General features: G+C 38.5%; 2 protein-coding genes, 1 long non-coding RNA gene and 1 pseudogene across 4 annotated transcripts in view; 3 read left to right on the top strand and 1 right to left on the bottom strand.

Moving 5' to 3' along the window:
* The window catches only part of LOC111347486 (complex I assembly factor TIMMDC1, mitochondrial-like), a 7,692-nt pseudogene extending 3,542 nt beyond the window's left edge, over positions 1–4,150 (top strand). Inside the window, exons 5-9 of the transcript XR_016001796.1 lie at positions 17–84; positions 275–353; positions 1,061–1,123; positions 2,006–2,110; positions 2,617–4,150. The product of XR_016001796.1 is annotated as a complex I assembly factor TIMMDC1, mitochondrial-like (transcript). The remainder of the gene's footprint in view (positions 1–16; positions 85–274; positions 354–1,060; positions 1,124–2,005; positions 2,111–2,616) is intronic.
* The window catches only part of LOC148729905 (protein SSUH2 homolog), a 20,504-nt gene continuing 528 nt past the window's right edge, over positions 25–20,000 (top strand). The window contains exons 1-4 of the mRNA XM_088761372.1: positions 25–115; positions 17,877–17,939; positions 18,824–18,928; positions 19,401–20,000. The exon at positions 19,401–20,000 is cut by the window's right edge and continues 528 nt beyond it. Coding sequence (XP_088617498.1) covers positions 17,892–17,939; positions 18,824–18,928; positions 19,401–19,577 — 330 coding nt within the window. The 5' untranslated portion in view covers positions 25–115; positions 17,877–17,891 and the 3' untranslated portion in view covers positions 19,578–20,000. The remainder of the gene's footprint in view (positions 116–17,876; positions 17,940–18,823; positions 18,929–19,400) is intronic.
* Positions 4,544–7,642, bottom strand: LOC111347490 (E3 ubiquitin-protein ligase TRIM45). Its single transcript, XM_022954730.2, has one exon. The coding sequence runs from the start codon at positions 7,582–7,584 to the stop codon at positions 5,311–5,313; it is 2,274 nt and encodes a 757-aa protein (XP_022810465.2). The 5' UTR covers positions 7,585–7,642; the 3' UTR covers positions 4,544–5,310.
* LOC148729906 (uncharacterized) lies at positions 12,616–17,271 on the top strand. Its single transcript, XR_016001825.1, has 5 exons — positions 12,616–13,211; positions 14,705–14,773; positions 15,458–15,617; positions 16,883–16,949; positions 17,135–17,271. It is a non-coding gene; the product is annotated as an uncharacterized LOC148729906 (long non-coding RNA).

Genomic DNA, 20,000 nt, shown 5'->3' with positions numbered 1-20,000 from the left:
TTACATTTAAATGTAGCTTTCTTATGGTAGCACTGGAGGCTTATTGCAACAGACATGATGCACTGAATTTTATGGCCAGTGAAGGTAAGTCTGGAGATTGAAAACACTCTATTTGGTACATACACAATACTTAGTTTGTAAAATTTCTTTTCTCAGAATAAAAAGTCATAATTCGATTAAATCTGTAATGAAAACATTTTGTCACTTTTAAAGCAGATTATCAATCAAGTTAATTAATTTGCCTCATGATAATATTTTGCTTTGAACATAACAGCCTCAACAGGTGTTCTGCATAACATCTTTTCTGGGAGGCATAAAATGGCTGTTGGGGCAGCATTTGATGGGGATTTAAGGTTGGCAAGTTTTGTTGAAAAGAAAATGAACTGACTGTAGTACTTAACATGATACAGACAATAGAACAAAGTATTTAGAAAAGTTTTATTATTTTTGCCTTGACAAAAACTGTGGGTCATTTACTCTTTCCCCTCTAAGAGTGACTAACATTTAATATCTCCTTACACTGTCCCCCCCCCCTGAATCACACATTGAGGTCAGGAGAATAAAGGAAATGATCACCAACTAAAGATGCTCTTGATTGTTAAACAAATTCTCCTTGTCAGCACCTTAAGAAATGTATGAAGAACAGTATGGAGAATATGCATACTGATATTAGGGTGCAGAGGTTTAAGAATACAACTTATTACATAGCCCCACCCCCTTCCTTTCCTTCTTCTCCATGATGTACATTAATTGAATTAGGATGATTCACGCAAAAAGAGAAGGAACAAAGGCAAAACAATACACCTGTTCAGGGTACTATACAGGGAAAAGCAAAACGAACTTGACCAATATCCAACCATCGTGATCACACGCTTGGTCAACAATACAAAAAATAGGGAGCCTATAGCGATGCTTGACTTCAGGACTTGGAGTAAACCTCTAATAAATTTAACATTTTAAGCCAACATGCCCCCAGGGTCAATGTAAGAGAGGTTTCTAACCATCACATTATTCTTCTTATTCTACTTTTCATGTTGTTTCATCTCACTTTTATTTCCAGCCGTGTCATGATTGTATGGCTGTGGGATCCAAACGCTGTGACAAGTGTTGTGGACGTGGAAGGGTACGTTGACATGCGATGCTAAAATCTTTTGAACCATATTCTTTCTAATGAAGCCTAACGGAGCTATTTGTTTGGTCACGAACGTGGAGGAAACCAAAAACATCCGAGTCCCCGCTCAAGGACTCGAAATCTAGATTTTAGATTTCGAAATTCCTAGGGTTTGCGTTCCGGTGACTATCCGAGCTCGAAACCCGAAGATCAGGAAGACCTTGTGAAATGCAAAGGTTTGGGACTCGATTCCTTTTGAAATCCGAAGATCTGGAATTTGATTCATCGAAAAATCAGATTAGTTGCCCGCTGAACTCATCGTTTATTCGTAAGGAACTGAAATATTTAAGCAAGAACCACCAGGGGTGAGTTTTTTTCTTTTCTTACCAATAGACTCTTCGTCCGACATAAACATAGCGCACTATTCGATTGAGTTTTCAAACCAAAGCAAAGTAATCATAACAGGCAATCATATTGAAGGAAATATCACAATCAGCCAATAAGAACCTAAGATAAAAACAACAAGTTTGTCTAAAGCGCGGGAAAACGCAAGTGACCAGATTTGTAAATGCAACAGCACAGTTAGCAAAAGGGAAATGTTGGAAAGAGCTTTGGGGAGATTGAAGAACGAGAAAACTACCTGAATCGTGAGCCAATGAGAAATCAAAGTTAAAACAGGCAAACCGCCTAAAGCGCGGGAAAATGCAGACGAACAAGTCATGACTGCTTTTAGTTTTGCATCCGATTGGTTAAGTAGTGCGAGTTTTTTTTTTGTACCAATCACAGAGAAGAGTAAAGCAAAATTAATACGATCCTGGATTACTCATGACTTTATCTCTTTCGCCTTCTCGTTCTTACTAAACTACACCCATGTTCTCTGTGATTCTCATTAAGGTGTGGCCCATCAAGACCTTTTTTGACCAGCAAGTAAACATGGGCTCGAAGAGGCTGGTAGACGAACACAGCACCAAGTGGCCTGCCAAGAGCATTCTTATGCAGGTAGATAGATCTTTAATCAGAAAATTTATTAAATCAGGTGTTGCCGAGACTTCAATTCGACATAATTTGTAACTTGTTTACCACAATTTATTCCGAAACTCTGCCAGTTTTTTACAGAGCCAAAAAAAGCCTTCTTCTCTACTCCAAAACATGTGCTTTTTCATCCGGGTTACAAGTTTCTCATTTCACACCTTGTGTAATATCAAAGTAAATGTCCAATCCATAAAAAGAGAACAAAAACAAAAAAGAAACTATAGTTCTGCGGCGGTAACATCAGGTCACATCAATAACTCTAATCCGCCATCTTTGGGTTAACAAATAGTAACACATCTCAGTAAAATAAATCGCAAATACGCGTGGAATACGCTTACAACAGTAATAACAGTAGTAAATTATTTAAAGGAAAGATTCTTGCTGCCGTCCACTCTGTGTGGTTTGTACAACTTTTCTTAGCGTCCCAACATTCGCGCCCCACTAATTAGCTATGGACATGTCTTTGTTTTCAGCGCTAACAGCTGCGAGCAGTACCCGTGTCTGCAGTTGCCTACCAATGGAAGGAACAATCAAGTCGCCTCTGGGTCTACGGTCATGATCACAAAGTGTATGCTCCAGACTACCCCCAGAGAAGTGCTGCTGCGGCTGCAGTATTTTGTAGAGCTGCCCTCCGAATGAGCAGTCAGTAACCGCGAAATACGTGATGCTTTCGGAACTTGAAGTTATAAAAGAAACAAAGTTTAGGAAATGGCCGCGTTTTACAAAAAAAAAAAAGGCCATTATTTATCTCTGAGAAGGATTTTAGTTTTCACGAAACAGTCGGAAGCGCATTTAGCATTAGCGTGTTGCGCTACAAACTCTCAAGGGTGCGCTGAAAGAACTTCCGGTTGGCTTGGATCTCTCAGGGGTGAAACACTACTTCCGGCTTGTAATTAAAGCTATTTATATACTATTTAAAAACGAGCAGCAGTGTTTTTAGACTCGATAAAACACGTGCTGCGAGTTTTTTAAATAGCTTCAAAGACTCGTGCCTCTCTAGGGATTTTTCCAAACGTTATATGAATGCATTAAATAGCTTCAAAAACCCGTGCCTCTCTAGGGATTTTTCTAAACGTGATTTGAATGCATTAAAAGTTAACTACATACAGAGGGGAAAAGCGCTCCTTGTTCGGCTGCTGTGAAATTGACATTAATGTCAAAAAATGTTTTTCGCTCATCTAATTCCACATTTCACCAAATGAACTTCTGCGAAAAAAATTTTCGATTTGGATAAAAGGCAATTTTTTATAAGTTTTTGGTCCACCATTCGCACCAGTCTTCCTCCGTTAGAAGTGAGTCGTGACGTAGGTTCAGGAACACGTGATTTTAGGTTGTGACTTATCTGACTTGAAAACAAGTGGGAATTTGCTATAGAGTGGTCACAATATCGTAAGCTCACAATATCGTAAACGACCCGCACTCGACCAGTGTATTCATATGCACTTTAAGGTCAAGTGAGGTTCCTGAACTTACGTCGCAGACATCAGTCACGTGGTCATTTTGAGCACGTTAGTCTTGTGATCAGCGGCAGGGGTCGACCGCAAGAAAATTAAATTTTGAACTTTGTAAAAATTCGTAAAAAAATCGCGTTTTATCCAAATCAAAAAAATTTTTCACCGAGGTTTATTTGGTGAAATGTAGAATTAGATGAGCGAAAAACGTTTTTTGACATTATGGGCGCTTTAAAGTTCAGTAAGCTTTTCCTTGAAATGCCGCCCAAATGCGTGTTTCGAGAACTAAAAAATGCGAAGGAAGAGAAAGATTACTTGGATAGTTGTGTTCCAAGGGCTACTCAGTATGCCACAAAGTGGGCTTAAAAAATTTTTGACGAGTGGCAAAGTTCAAGAAGAATTCAAGACGCCAGCCTGGAGGAAATAGGATTTAGAGTTGAAGTTGAGAGTATTCAAAACTGTACAATTAATTTTGTGAACAATGGGAAATTGTAAAAGAACGAATTTCTGTTCTAATAAGAATTTATCAGGAAAATAAACTTTGTTGTTTACTGCGGTTAATGTTTTTGTATGCTGCCTTTTAGGGAATAATTTGGTATTAAAATTAACGTGAAAGATCTTTAGTGATCATAGTAATCATATTTTCATTAATAATTCATTGATGATTTAGTTGTTTATGAATTGTACCCCAATTTTCCCCGAGACCGAAATCAAAACCCTTTCCGGGCTTTTCAGAATGATTATTCTATACCGGCTATAAAGGTTCATACACGTGATTGATTTGCCTCGTGTGATAGGCTAATCAGCTCATGAAGTATTAATAAGTTTTTGAATGAGATTATTTTAGCAGGTGGATGTGCAACCTCTCCCAGTAAATTGCTCGTAAATCAGTCAGAAAGTTTCGAATCACTCTTTTTTCTTTTTATCAAAGACTTAGTATACAGCAAAGTTTACTAACAATCACAACTATTTTATTGACATATTTTTATATTTCGATTATTTACAATTTCATATTGCATATTTATATATGCAATAACAAAATTTTACCAAATTAAATGTCAAAGAACAGTCTAAACACTCTGTTGGTTTAACTAAGGAATAGGTTCCCAGCTCAGTATGGTGAAAACATTCGAGCAAATAACTATGGCTGTACAATTGCTTTATCTTAGATGTAACATTACTTGAAGCTGTACCACTAAACATAATTAATGATCTGGTACAACTGAATTTTGCATTCTTGTTTTCGTGTTAGACTTACTATGAAACAAAAGTTTTAAAACTTGTGTAATTATTGACCTAAAAGAGCTTATTGACTTGGCTGACTGACAGATCACACTTAGTATAACTCTTTAACTCCCAGAAGTGATTAACCTGTAACTTCTTCCTATGATATCCATACATTATTCAGCAAACAGGTAATGAGAATACCAAAACTCATCAGGTAGAAGTTCTTATCTTGATCTAACTCCAAATTCTCGTAACTAATTCACAAAGAAATGTGTAGCAGCCAGAGGGGAGAATTGACCAATCAGATCTTTAGAGTTAAAGGGTTCTAATGCGCAATCTCTAAAATTTGTGATGTGATTGGTTGTTTTGTAGTTCAACTGACCATTCAGAATATTCTTACTGAGAACATACACCACCTGTCCAGAGTAGTTTCATGTTTAAAAGTTGCAAAAAATTAATTCAAATCTTTTAAGGCGTACTGATGTTAGTCTATTCGAATATCTGAATGCGATGGTTCCTAAATTCAGACACAAGTATTCGACCATTGCTGAGCACTGCAACAGAGACAGGAAACTCAAATTTTCCTTTTTTGTCTCCTTTTGATCCAAATTTTGTTATAAACTTTCCACTAAGATCAAATACCTGAACTCTGTCATTCATTGAGTCACAGACCATCAGCTGTCCTGCCTTGTTAACTGATAAATACTGAGGGTAATTGAACTCCCCATCCCCCTCCCCATTCTTTCCAAATCTGTACAAAAAATTACCATTCCTATCAAACACTTTGATACAATGTTCCCAGCAGTCTGACACTATGAGATATTTTTCATACTGTATACAGTGAACGGGATCGGTTAACGAACCCTCACCCCCGAATTTATTTAAATAATGGCCTTTAGGAGAAAACATCTTGATCAATTTGTTCTTTGAATCAGCAATAATTATATTTCCATCGTCCTCTACAGATAAGCCACCAGGATAACACAGCTGGTGATCAAGATTTCCTTTCCCACCAAACTGGCTCAGGTACTCACCCTGCTCACTGAACAACTGAACACGGTGGTTACCATCGTCCACCACTATAATGTTATTGTTTTTACCAAAAGCTATCCCATTAGGATAGTTGAACTTTCCCGGTTTATCACCTTTACAACCAAAAGATCTTAAGTAAGTTCCATCGCTACTGAATACCTGAACCCTGTGGTTATCTTTTTCAGTCACTGCAATTTCATCACGTTCATTCACTGCCACTCCCCAGGGACTGGTTAATATTCCAGAAGACGAACCGAAATCCGTGAGAAGAGCGAGAAACGAGTATTTTTGTCCAAAAGATAACACGGGTCTGAATTGTCTGGGTGAAACTTCAACCGAGAAAGGACTGCCTCCAGCTTCTTCCTCATTGACTTTGACTACTGCCTGGCATCTTCCGGTTTCTTTGGCAAAATAACTGACTTTGTAGCTACCATCGTGGTTATCTTTCACTCGCACTTCTGTTGCACAGTCATGGCCTTCCTGATTTTTTATTTCCGCAGTTACTCGGTCACGCTTTTCGTAACATTGTTGTCCTTTGGCATTTTTTGTTGTTAAAACAAAGTTCGCTTGAATTCCAATAATCGCTTCAGTGAGTCCTTTTCCTTTAGCAGTCGACTGATCCGCTTTGGACTCAGAGCTAAATACACGGCCGATTCCTCCATGTATTGTTTTTGCCTTTAAGGCTTCATTTTCCTCAAAGATTAATTGACGCAGACCTTCGAGGTCACAGTCTAGTTGTTCGCGCTCATCGTCGACTTCTTTCGGGATGATTGTGTTTATTGCCTTATCTAACTCTGCAAGCTCTGCGCTGGTGCTTCGCTTTAAAAGCGTTTCAAATTTTGTGACTGCTGTTTCGATCATTTTGACTTTCTGTTCCATTTCGATCCTTTGTATTCGCAAACGTTCCAGTGATTGTTGCGCCTCATGTTCCGCTTCATTAAAGATTTCCTGTTTCTTGGCCTTAATAACTGCGATCATGCTTTTTGCAAACTGTTGCGCGCTTCTTTTTACTTTGGAAACGTTTGCTTCGATGTTATGACAACTGTCGTCAAGTTTCAAGATTTTGTTTCTCATCCTTTGTGCTTTTGCTTTGTTGGATTCAATCATGGACATGACTAGCGATTTCTTTTCATTGGCCGCTTCTTCTAATAGTACTTTAGCATGTCCATCGTGAGCGGTTGCAACGCATAAAGAACAAACAGTTTCTTCACATTTGACACAGAAGAATTTCAACTTTTTCTTTTCGTGGCCTTGTCGTGAACAAAATGCTGGTCGCTTCATGATATCTTCAATATCTTGATCTTCAAAATCTTTCAGCGCAAGTACTCGGTGTTCTTTGTTTTCTCGGAGTAAGTTATGCACAGTAATGCACTCTTCACACCAGAATGCGCAGCACTGAAAACAGTAGAAACTTTGCACTCTTCTTTTGTCGCAGTTTCTGCACTTGACTCCTGTAGAACTGCACTCCCTTATGGCGAGCACATCTAGTAAACTGTTGATGCGAAAGTTAGTGGGCAGATCTTTAAGGTTTCCACCAGGGACTTGACTTTCCTTGCGACACTCAGGACACGTTATGACATCATGGCGACCACTGTTTCTTTGAATTCCTGCTAAACAGTGAAGGCAGAAGCTGTGTAAACATGGCAGCTGCTTTGGTTCAGTAAATGTGGTCATGCACACCGGACAGGAAACTTCTTCATGAAGATTGTCAAGTAAGGTTTTGATATCCATGTTTAGCGGCTTGAAAGGAAGGATTTTGCTGCACGTATTAAACACCCCTAATAAAATAGTTGTTGTCTTGCGAATGAAATGCTATAAATATGAACGAATCAGATGCGATGCCTAAAGGCGTATTTGACATGCAAGATTTCTGAGAATACTTCTAATTTTATACTGCTTGACCTCGGTAGACAAACATGTTCTGATCAGATGGTGGACAGGTTGTAGGAAGATTAGCTGACCTTCAGTGAGTCTCCAGAATGGCCACGACCAATCGCGAAGGTGTTAAATAAGAGGGTGATTTTTAGAAAAACTAAACGCTATCTTAGTGCTAACTCTAAATTTTTCAAATAAATAGGCCATTTTTCATTGAAAATACTAACTAGTCTTCGTAGCCGACGGTTTTGAAGGGGCTGCGTCTGATGAAATACATGTGGTAATTGACAAGCGAGATTTCTGACAATCGTGTAAGTTACCGAGACCTTCATCATTTTGATGCTCACTGTGCAGCTGCAGACAGACATGTTTTCAATCAGATGGCGGACAGTTTTTGGGAAGAGTGGCTTCAGTATGGTCTCGGCCAATCGCGAAGCTTAATTGAAAGTGATTGGGAAGAGCGTGATTTAAAAAAAAGAATACACTCTGTATGACCTTTATTTTGATAGGTTAACATAATCAGTGGCCTATTCAGCTTAATCTTAAAAGGTTGCTGTAGATAAGTGGAGATGGTTTGTTTTATCTTGTGCAACACACGCAACAGCTAAAAATGTGAACTAGTTGTCCTTATGCCGAGCGAAAGTCACGCGCAAGCATATTCTCTCCCCACTTCTCTCGGTGCCTTTTTGCTTCACGAACTCTTGCCTCCATGCTCCCGCGCGGTACATGTATCTCTATTTGATTTAAATTTAGGTACTGTTTTGTATCACTGTTTTACTATTATTTTATAATTCCACACAGAGCAAGTATTTCATTCATATAATTTGGATATATCAACAAAGTTGAAATGGTAAATTGGCCACCGTAACAATTACAAAAGCTGACGTTTCAATTTACCATTTCAACTTTGTTGATATATCCAAATTATTTCGTTGCTCCCACCGACGCAGCCCCAAACAGTTTCTTTCGAAACTATCAGCCTTTATTTCATTCATAGACTTTAAAATTATCACTCGACGCTATTTACAGAAGCGTTAACTCGAACCTGCTTGAGGATTTATTGATTGATCAACAGGCGTAAAATAACTGAACGCACCGAAAATGAATACATTGGTTAAGTTTCGCTCGAAATAGTTTTGAATGGAAACCGAAATCCTCCTATCTCAGGCTACCTCTTTTTGTTTCTTCTACTCTGATCATTCTGTTCTCCACTTCCTCCACTTTTCAGCTTCGCTGTTCCAGCCAATTTAATTGTCAAAATATTCTTTTCTCGAGAGATAATGAGACAGGGACTTGACTCTTTAGTCACTGGTGACAAGACCATGGTGGTCCTTATCGATGGATGTTTTCCTATCTCTAGAGAGCTCTTTGGTGGTCTTTTTAATTTTTGGTTACCAGTCCCTTCACGCATGTTTGTGATTTCGTACATCAGAGCAAGAGGAAAACGGAACTGTGACCTTAAGCAGCATAAAACTGCTTGTCATGGATTTCATCTGTTTCTTTTCCCGTTTTTTCACTTTTGTTTTGTGTAAAGCGGACTTTCCTTTTAGAATACAGAGCAAAAAAACTCGCGGACCAACACTACAATCGATAATCCCGGTATAATTAGCAACAATCGTGACGCCAAATATCTGTGAAACAACTTAACAGTCTTGTGGTTGAGATGCTATATTAATTTTGGCCAATTACATGAGATGCCTGAAGACATGTTTAACATGCAAGATTACTGAGAATTGTTAAGTTTAGCCTGACCTAAAACATTTAAAGCTCATTACGTAGCTGTCACCTGAGATAGACATGTTTTCAATCAGATAACTTGAGTCAGTGGGTCAGAATAGAGGCCCACCCTCATTATAGCTTCGACCAATCAAAGTCTTTTGGAAGGTGTTGGGAGAAGCGTGACTTTTACAAAAAAGCTCTTGAGCCAAATCCTTGATTTTTCCTCCTATCCATCACCAGTCCTTTTCTTGCCATTCCTCTCCACTTATTCCTCTGTTTTACCCACAATTCACTATTAACACTGCAGCACTGAACAAAGGTGTAACGAAACACCGACTCCACACGATGTTTTGTTATCATGCTTTAATTACATACACAACTGAATGCATCACAAAGCCATAATATTACTGACGTGAATATTTATCAAGCCGTTTTAGTACTGATTTTCTCGTTCAAATGGGCTTTTGCTTACACACGATATGTTTCTTTTTCCAGATGTTGATTTTTTTACCTTCTACCCATGTCCTCTCAGGCATATTATAAAAGTTTTGCTTTTAAGAAGCGATAACCGAGACGACAAAGGTCAAAATCATTGCCTTAAAGTTTACTGAACAGGAAACTGAACAACAACGCGACTAATTACTCAACGTTGTTCACAGGAGCTTCAGCAAAACAAAAACTGCATCTCGTCAGAGTTATGGTGTGAGATTTAATTGGACAATTTGCCAAAAAAACTGAGCATCGCTGGAAATCCCTCCGGGTAACGGGCCTAGTTGGTAGTTGTTCATGACCAGCGATAAAAATAAAGGTGGCGGAGCAGCTAATTCGAGCATTAAACTTCATGCGGCTTCTCTGCTTAAAACGCTTCAATGCGCGCACGAACCCGCCAGCTTCTTGGGCTATCAATCAGCTTTTTAAGATTGAGCATTACCGTATTGCGTTACAAACCTCCGGTTGGCTTGAATCCTGTGGAATATTATCTCCGGAATTAGCCATTCAATGAAATTTTTAAAATATCTCAATCTTTCCTTCTAATAAATTGAGTCTCCCGTTAATTTGGTCGTAAATTAGTCAGGAAGTTTCGAATCCCTCTATTCAACACTTATTAAACAGCAAAATTGAAAAACAATCATAACCATTTTATTGACACATTTTCAGATGGATTTGCAAAATTTCATTACATTAGTTAATTATACAATTAAAAAATTCTACTCTTGTCATAAAACCGTCTATTCACTTTGCTGTTTGTTGTTTTGTTTTTTTTTTCAGGAAAGGGTTTCCATCTCAGCATGGCGGAAATATTCTAGGAAATAACTATGAAAATCGCAGGACTATGTTAAATTGATCACGTCGACAACTGGCATCGGTGACATAAAATTAAACGAAGAACTGATTACAATCTTAAAATTTTTCTTCCTCCATTTAACTAGCCAGGTCGTTTTCTAAATCATAAAATAAATTAGATCTGAAGGATTATTGAAATAAGTAAATAAATAAATGAAGAGGTTCTAATAGTTTAAATGATTCATTTCTTATTTGACAAAGACCAGACTCGGCAGAGTTACGAAATCAAACGTACTCAAGAAACATACGTTTCATTGTTCGTCGAGAAGTATTACATTTACTTCACGGTAGTACGTACTTTGTGTGCCCAGGTTTTTTGTATGGTTCAAAGATCGGATTTTCTCAAGCAGTCGCTGTTAACTTTTCCCGTTTTCGCTTTATTTGGTCAATTAGTTCAGCCAAAAGAACTTACGCGGGAGTTGTATGGGGAGATCAGAATACTCCAGATGACAGCCAAACCTGGATGCGAGCTTACCAGCAGGACAGCGAAGAAGATGCCCTGAAAAAGGCCATTTAATTAAGCAAGGTATAGTAATGGTTATTTATTTTCACTGTCAAGAACCTTTTTCACCCAAGAATTACTACTCGATAGGCTCGTCGGTCGGCCGGATTCCGAATAAACCCTTCTCCCCTACAATAATAACAGTAATTAATTATTAGAAGTACTATCAATATTATTAAATATGAGCTATTAACCATTAATTATTAAGTACTACCCACACCCACGACTTTTACCCACACCCACGACCCACGACTTACACCCACGAACCACGTTTTGTACTCACGACCCACGACCATTAGTCAAACTCCTTGTCATCATATTTGTATGTGTAATCAAATGGCGACGAGTGAAATTAGGAAATAATTTCACGCGCGTTTTGTCAAAATTCTGATAATTTCCCGAGCCTTCAGACGAGGGAAATTAACAGAATTTTGACAAAACGTAAATGAAATTATTTCCTAATTTCACAAGAAAACCATTTGATTACCTTTTAATATCGTGGATGACAAATTACTTTCACAATCGTAATTGTTTTTACTGGTTTATTCTATCGAAAACCGAGAACATGAAAAGGAATACGTATGATGCACGATCCTCGCAGTAGATAGCGCTATTTAAGCAATAGCGAAAATAAGACCTGAAAAAAATCAGGCCTGTACTTCATATATTTCATTGTATCTGATTTATCACTTTCACGGGTTTATTGCGAATCAACTTAATGGCCTGCTCCCAGTTGGCTTGTTAGCTCAATCGGTAGAGCGCTGCACTAGTATCGCAGAGGTCAGTGGTTCGAATCCCGCACAGGCCTGATTTTTTTTTCAGGTCTGATTTTCGCTATTGCTTAAATAGCGCTATCTACTGCGAGGATCGCGCATCATACGTATCTAATACCGCAGTTCAAAATATATGAACTTCATATATTTCATTGTATATGAAAAGGAATATAGTTTTCGTTTAAAGCATGCATTGTAGTTAAAGTTCGTAATTTTCTGAGTTTCTTCACAAAAAACACCTTTCGAATTCTACGTGCCTGTTAATAAATTTTCGGCCGCTTCTTTTAATTTCGTAACTTCTACAAGGGTCACCGTCTTAAAACTCGACGCCATCTTGGCTCTGATCGAGATACAAGAGATGTTACCATGGCAATTTTGTAATTTCACATGTGAAATTAAAAATTAACGCTGATATTTCGCGCCAAAATTAAGGAGTAATTTGTCACCTATGATATTAAACTTGATATCAAACAAAAGTTTTGAAAACTAAAACTCGTGGAATGCTATAAATATTGACCAATCACATTTGATGCCTAAAGGCCTATTTGACGTGCAAGATTTCTGAAAATTCTGAGAAGTTTATCTTTTCGTGGCAGTACCGTAGGGGGAAGGAGCTACTTCGAGTAGGCTATGCCAAATCAAAAAAATTCCTTGTTAGGCTCTTGGCGGACAAGAAATGTTTTGGAAAAATTTTAAGACATTCCGGCGTCGCGTCAAGTTTTGGAATACGCGCCCCTTAAAATAAACGCCGCTTATGAGGCAAGCGCCAGGAGTAAATACGGTGGGCCACGCACGGACTGGCACCAGGGTTTCAGGTTCGGTCTCAGTTCCCTGCATTTTTGGGCCAAGATGGCTTCCTCTGACAGTGATAAATTTTGAAGCTAATTTCTTGAATGCCTTGCCCTTGATTAACTTGCAATGAATACTTGGGTATATTTAATGACAGTGTTCTTTTAAATTGTTGCTTTTTTGCCTGATTCTAAGATGTACAGTTAACAATGCTCGAAAATTACCTGGTACATTTCTGGACTACAAAAACAAATGTGAGGACAATATTAAAGAAGCAAGATGTCTTTAAAAGGTGACGAAGATCTTTCAAAACGTACACTCTTGGAGAGATTGAAGGAATCCTTCTACAAAGAAAGGTTTGAAAAATGTAAAAAAAAAAAAAAATGTAAAATATTCTGAACACAAGATCTACCATTATTGTCTTGCACTTAGAAAACACGCTAGCGGTATGTTTTCTGGAGGACTGCTTTAATTAGCCCCTGAAAGCTTGACATCGTTGATTTAAGTCGAAAAGTAACCACTTTCACTGTTGTTTAATTTTTGAGTATTTTTCTTCACTTTTGGTATATATTAGTCAAGCTCAATTAACAAATGGTGAATGCCATAGCGTGTACTATTTAAACAATAGAGTGTTTCTGTCGAGGAACTATCGGTCTGATAATTGACCCGCGGAAATTTGATGTTCTTAAAACAAATATTTTCCCGAGAAGCGAAGCTTCGAGGGAAAATATGCAAGTTTTAAGAACATCAAATTTCCAAGGGGCAACTATCAGACTGATAGTTCCGAGACATAAACAGTCTATTGTTTTTATTGTGCACCACTAAAGTATCTTCCATGCCTACAGCTTGTCACAAATGTCAATAATTCGCAACCGTACATTGGCTAAATAATACATTATACCTGTCAGAATTGAAAAGTCACTGTTTTTCCGATCTGCCTAACTTCACGCCCGTCAAACTATTCAAAACTTTTCACAGATGAGTACTACCAATCCAGGTATTTTCCGTGGACAGGCACTATCCATCCGGGTATTTTCCGCGGGCAGGCACTATGGGCTGATAGTGTCTCTCCATGGATGAACACTATCGCGTCACGTGATCGATTTAAACCAATAAGAACCGGAGAAAATTTAGTGGTGAACTATAATGAGTTATGGATGCACGCGGGAGGTTGCTAAGGACGAAAGAAGCTAAGAGTGGCACAAGGCTATCGTCTCGTGTGACTCTAGCTTCTTGAGTGCTTAGCAAACCTCCCAAGTGCATCCATAACTCAATAGTGCTCGCTATGGCGTTCACCAGTTGTTTTATAACATAACATTGATATATTGTAACAAGAGTTCCCTTTTATTTAACAAATCTTACGTGATCAAAAAAAAAAAGCGCGTGTGGAAAATAGTCTTAGCGCAGGTGGCCCAAGCTCTCTTTGAGAACCACGCAAGGAATAGAATTTGCATATTTATAAGGATATAGACAGAGTGATAGACAGAGTGATTCCACATAGAAAGCCAGGATTAAAAAAAACCGCTTAAATCAAGTGAAATCGGTAAAATAACGACACCAGGAGCAAACAACACACGTATGGAACAAGGTAAGCCATTTTTATTTGATATTTTCACTTTTAACTATCTCTGTGGATATCTTGTAGAAAATCCCATACAAATACTTATAAATAAGTAAATTGTGTTCCTTGTGTGGTTTTCAAAGAGTGCTTGGGGCGCCTGTGGTCTTAGCATTTGCTCACGTCAGCAGCATGCGCCCATAGGCAAATAGTAGATGCTGTATAAACCAATCAGAGCGCATGCTTTGCTTTAGTTATGTTATGAAGGCACTTTTGTAAATTTACTACTAGGATGTTGGAGAATGGTGAATCTGAAGAAGAAACAGGTTGGCAGAGAGTAGAAGCGTCATTTGAAGTCAGGTGGGTACCTATAGAGACCATTACTCATGTCATGTCTTCCCCCCCCCCTTTCCCTTGACTCCCTCCCCCATTGATTACATAGAGAGTGAAAAGGAATACAAAGAAATTAGCAGATCATTCAAATGCAAAGGTCTGTTTTAAAAGTTCACTCCATTGTCAGAATAAATCTGCTGGATAATTCTGCAGGATTCTTCTGCTGGATTTCCCTGGTAGATTATTCTGCTGGATAATTCTGGTGGATTATTCTTCTGGATTATTCTTATGGAGAAGGATACTGTGATGCGATGAAATAATGGACTGTGAGATCTAATGATTTTCTAAATCAGTTTGGGTTTCTCAGTACAATAAATTAATGTAGGTCGCTGACATTACTCATAGCACACTGAATCTCAGTCATTTCATCAATAATGATCTACTGAAAATACATTCATTTGGTAGCAATTCTGAGATGAAATGACACTTCATGAAACTGCAGTAGACACATATGGTTTTCGTATATTCAAATTCATTGATGAGTTATTTAATATGTTTTGTTCTATAGACAGAGTGATGAGCATAAAAAAAAGCATCTAAAAATTTTGAAGCTAATTTTTTGAACGCCTTGATTAACTTGCAATGAATACTTAAAAGGTATATTTAATGACAGTGTTCTTTCCAATTCTTGTTTTTTCGCTTGATTCCAAGATGTACAGTGAATGATGCTTGAAAATTACCTGGTACATTTTCTGACGATAAAAAAACCGCGAGGACAATATCTAAGAAGGAAGACATCTGTGAAAGGTGACGAAGATCTTTGAAAATGTACACTTTGGAAGAGATTGAAGGAATCATTCTACAAAGAAAGGTTTGGCAGAATCAGTCCCTGAAGCTTGATATCCTTGATTTAAGTTGAAAAAGTAACCACTTTTACCGCTGTTAAATTTTTTAGTGTTTTTTCTTTCTTGTTGGTATGATTTACTCAAGCTGTTTTGCATTTTTTTGTTAATTCACTGCCAGGATGTCAGAAAATTAATTAGTTGTGTGATGACCAGTCTCCTTATGGGTAAAGAGGAACAAAAGGGCCACGCCCAGAGCCTAGCTGTTTAAAGGGTAGATAACACTATCCAATGGATAAATCGCTACCCAGGGTGTAAGTGTTAACAAAATGTACAGCGCTATGAAGCAGATAGTGATTCATCCAGTGAATAGTGTTACCTACTCTTCAAGCAACCAGGGCCAGGAGAGTTGGGAGGGGGAGGGTAAAGAGGATAAAGGGTGTAAAGAGGAACAGAAGGGCCAAGCCCAGAGCCTAGCTGTTTAAAGGGTAGATAACACTATCCAAGGGATAAATGGCTACCCGGGGTGTAAGTGTTAACAAAATGTACAGCGCTATGAAGCAGATAGTGATTCATCCAGTGGATAGTGTTACCTACTCTTCAAGCAACCAGGGCCAGGAGAGTTGGGGGGGGGAGGGTGTAAGACGACTGAAAATAAATGGCAGGAGGCTGAGTCTTTTTTAAAGGTGGGAAGATGGAAAGGAGTGCAAAAATGTTTTTTCTTAATCATAAATCTGCATATTTTATCGCAAGGGACAGGAAAAGGTTGTCCAAGGTTGTCCAAGGTTGGAATGGCAGCTGAGCAGGGCACAAAAATCAGGACGTTTTTATTCCTTCCTCTCCAGTCCTCATTTCCCCTGTTTACATCCTAACATCAGTGTGCATATTCTCCATACTGTTCTCTATACATTTCCTAAGGTTCTGATAAGGAGAATTTGTTTAATAATGAAGAGCTTCTTTAGTTGATGATCATTTTCGTAATTCTCCTGACCTTAATGTGTGGTTCAGGGGTGATAATGTAAGGAGAAATAAAATGTTAGTCACTCTGAGGGATTAAAGGGTTAAGTCCCTATAGTAATACCAAGTCCTATACTGACTTATCAAACACTTGGTTGCTTTTAAATGTGATTGTTTTATGGGTCGTCAGGAGGAGTTCCTGGAGCGCCGAGGATAAAACTCTGGCCGCTTTGACAGAAAAGTAATGGCAGTAAAAGGGTTCAATAACAAATAATTTTTGTTCCATAGTCGATGAATAGAATTACAGTTACTGTATTTATTTTATTTTCGGATACAGTTACACAGAATGGTGAATCTGAAGGAAAAGCTGTTTGGTAGAGAGTAGGAGCGTTATTTGAAGTCAGGTGGGTACAATATAGACCATATTACTAATAGAAACCATATTACTTATGCCATGCCTCACCCCCTCCCCCCTGAGTACATAGACAGTGAAAAGGAATGCAAAGAGATTAGCAGATCATTCAAATGCCAGAGTTTGTTTTTAAAGTTTACTCCATAATTAGAATAATTTTGCTGGACAATTTTGCAGGACTCTTCTGTTGGACAATTGTGCCAGACAGTTCTTCTTGATAATTCTTCTGGCAAAAGATATGATGAGATCAAAGAATGGACTGTGAGGTCTAGTTTGCTTTTATAAATTAGTTTTGGGTTTTGTAGTACAATCAAATTTAGGCATCTTACTTCAAATCTCAAATTTCAGATTTCACGAGGTCTCCCTGATCTTTGGGTTTCGGATGGTCATTGGAACGCGAAATCTAAGAATTTCCATTTCCAAGATCTACAATTCGATTCTTTGAGCGGTACTCGGAGGTTTTTGTTTCCTTCATGTCCGTGAGCAAACAAATAACATCGTTCTTCATTAAAATGAATATGAAACTAAAGATTTTGACATTAAAGTACCCTTCCAGATCCACAACACTTGTAACAGCGCTTGTACCCCCCAGCCATGCAATCATGACACGGCTGGAAAGAAAAATGAAATGAAACAACATGAATACGAGATCAGAATAAAACGAAACTTATTTAATAACAAATTGTCCATGCTGAATAAACTGACAGTTACGGAACTCTCCCATATTTGACCCTGGGGGCATGTTAGCCTAAAGAGTTAAGTTCATCTGATGGATGGGACTTCACTTAGAGTCAATCTCTAATAAATTTAACATTTTAAGCCAACATGCCCCCAGGGTCAATGTAAGAGAGGTCTCTAACCATCACATTATTCTTCTTATTCTTTTTTTCATGTTATTTCATCTCACTTTTATTCCCAGCCGTGCCATGATTGTATGGCTGTGGGATACAAGCGCTGTGACAAGTGTTGTGGACGTGGAAGGGTACGTTGACATGCGATGCTAAAATTTTTTGAACCATATTCTTTCTAATGAAGCGGAACGAAGCTATTTGTTTGGTCACGAACGTGGAGGAAACCAAAAACATCCGAGTCCCCGCACAAGGACTCGAAATCTAGATTTTAGATTTCGAAATTCCAAGGGTTTGCGTTCCGGTGACCATCCGAGCTTGAAACCCGAAGATCAGAAAGACCTTGTGAAATGCAAAGGTTTGGGACTCGATTCCTTTTGAAATCCGAAGATCTGGAATATGATTCGTCGAAACATCAGATTAGTTGCCCGCTGAACTCATCGTTTATTCGTAAAGAACTGAAATATTTAAGCAAGAACTACCAGGGGTGAGTTTTTTTCTTTTCTTACAAATAGACTCTTCGTCCGACATAAACATAGCGCGCTATTCGATTGAGTTTTCAAACCAAAAGCAAAGTAATCATAACAGCCAATCAGATTGAAGGAAATATCACAATCAGCCAATAAGAACCTAAGATAAAAACAACAAATTTGTCTAAAGCGCGGGAAAATGCAAGTGACCAGATTTGTAAATGCAACAGCAAAGTTAGCCAAAGGGAAATGTGAGAAAGAGCTTTGGGGAGATTGAAGAACGAGAAAACTACCTGAATCCTGAGCCAATGAAAAATCAAAGTAAAAACAGGCAAACCGCCTAAAGCGCGGGAAAGTGCAGACGAACAGGTCGTGACTGGTTTTAGTTTTGCATCCGATTTGTTGAGTAGTGCGAGTTTTTTTTTTTGTACCAATCACAGAGAAGAGTAAAGCAAAATTAATACGATCCTGGATTACTCATGACTTTATCTCTTTCGCCTTCTCGTTCTTACTAAACTACACCCATGTTCTCTGTGATTCTCATTAAGGTGTGGCCCATCAAGACCTTTTTTGACCAGCAAATAAACATGGGCTCGAAGAGGCTGGTAGACGAACACAGCACCAAGTGGCACGCCAAGAGCATTCTTATGCAGGTAGATAGATCTTTAATCAGAAAATTGATTAAATCAGGTGTTGCCGAGACTTCAAATCGACATAATTTGTAACTTGTTTACCACAATTTATTCCGAAACTCTGCCAGTTTTTTACAAAGCCGAAAAAAAAACCTTCTCTACTCCAAAACATGTGCTTTTTCATCCGAGTTAGAAGTTTCTCATTTCACACCTCATGTAATATCAAAGTAAATGCCCAATCCATAAAAAGAGAACAAACATCAGGTCACATCAATAACTCTAATCCGCCATCTTTGGGTTAACAAATAGTAACACATCTCAGCAAAATAAATCGCAAATAGACGTGGAATACGCTTACAACAGTAATAACAGTAGCAGATTATTTAAAGGAAAGATTCTTGCTGCCGTCCACTCTGTGTTGTTTGTACAACTTTTCTTAGCGTCCCAACATTCGCGCCCCACTAATTAGCTATGGACATGTCTTTGTTTTCAGCGCCAACAGCTGCGAGCAGTAGCCGTGTCTGAAGTTGCCTACCAATGGAAGGAGCAATCAAGTCGCCTCTGGGTCTACGGTCATGATCACAAAGTGTATGCTCCAGACTACCCCCAGAGAACTGCTGCTGCGGCTGCAGTATTTTGTAGAGCTGCCCTCCGAATGAGCAGTCAGTAACCGCGAAATACGTGATGCTTTCGGAACTTGAAGTTATAAAAGAAACAAAGTTTAGGGCATGGCCGCGTTTTACAAAAAAAAAAATGGCCATTATTTATCTCTGGGAAGGATTTTGGTTTTCACAAAACAGTCGGAAGCGCATTTAGCATTAGCGTGTTGCGTTACAAACTCTCAAGGGTGCGCTGAAAGAACTTCCGGTTGGCTTAGATCTCTCAGGGGTGAAACACTACTTCCGGCTTGTAAATAAAGCTATTTATATACTATTTCAAAACGACCAGCATTGATTTTAGACTCGATAAAATACGTGCTGCGAGGTTTTTAAATAGCTTCAAAGACTCGTGCCTCTCTAGGGATTTTTCCAAACGTTATATGAATGCATTAAATAGCTTCAAAAACCCGTGCCTCTCTAGGGATTATTCTAAA

This window comes from Stylophora pistillata, chromosome 5 (genome assembly GCF_964205215.1).
Source record: "Stylophora pistillata chromosome 5, jaStyPist1.2, whole genome shotgun sequence".
Taxonomy (NCBI): domain Eukaryota; kingdom Metazoa; phylum Cnidaria; class Anthozoa; order Scleractinia; family Pocilloporidae; genus Stylophora; species Stylophora pistillata.
Note: the sequence above shows the minus strand (reverse complement) of the source record. Positions and strands in the feature narration are given on the sequence as shown.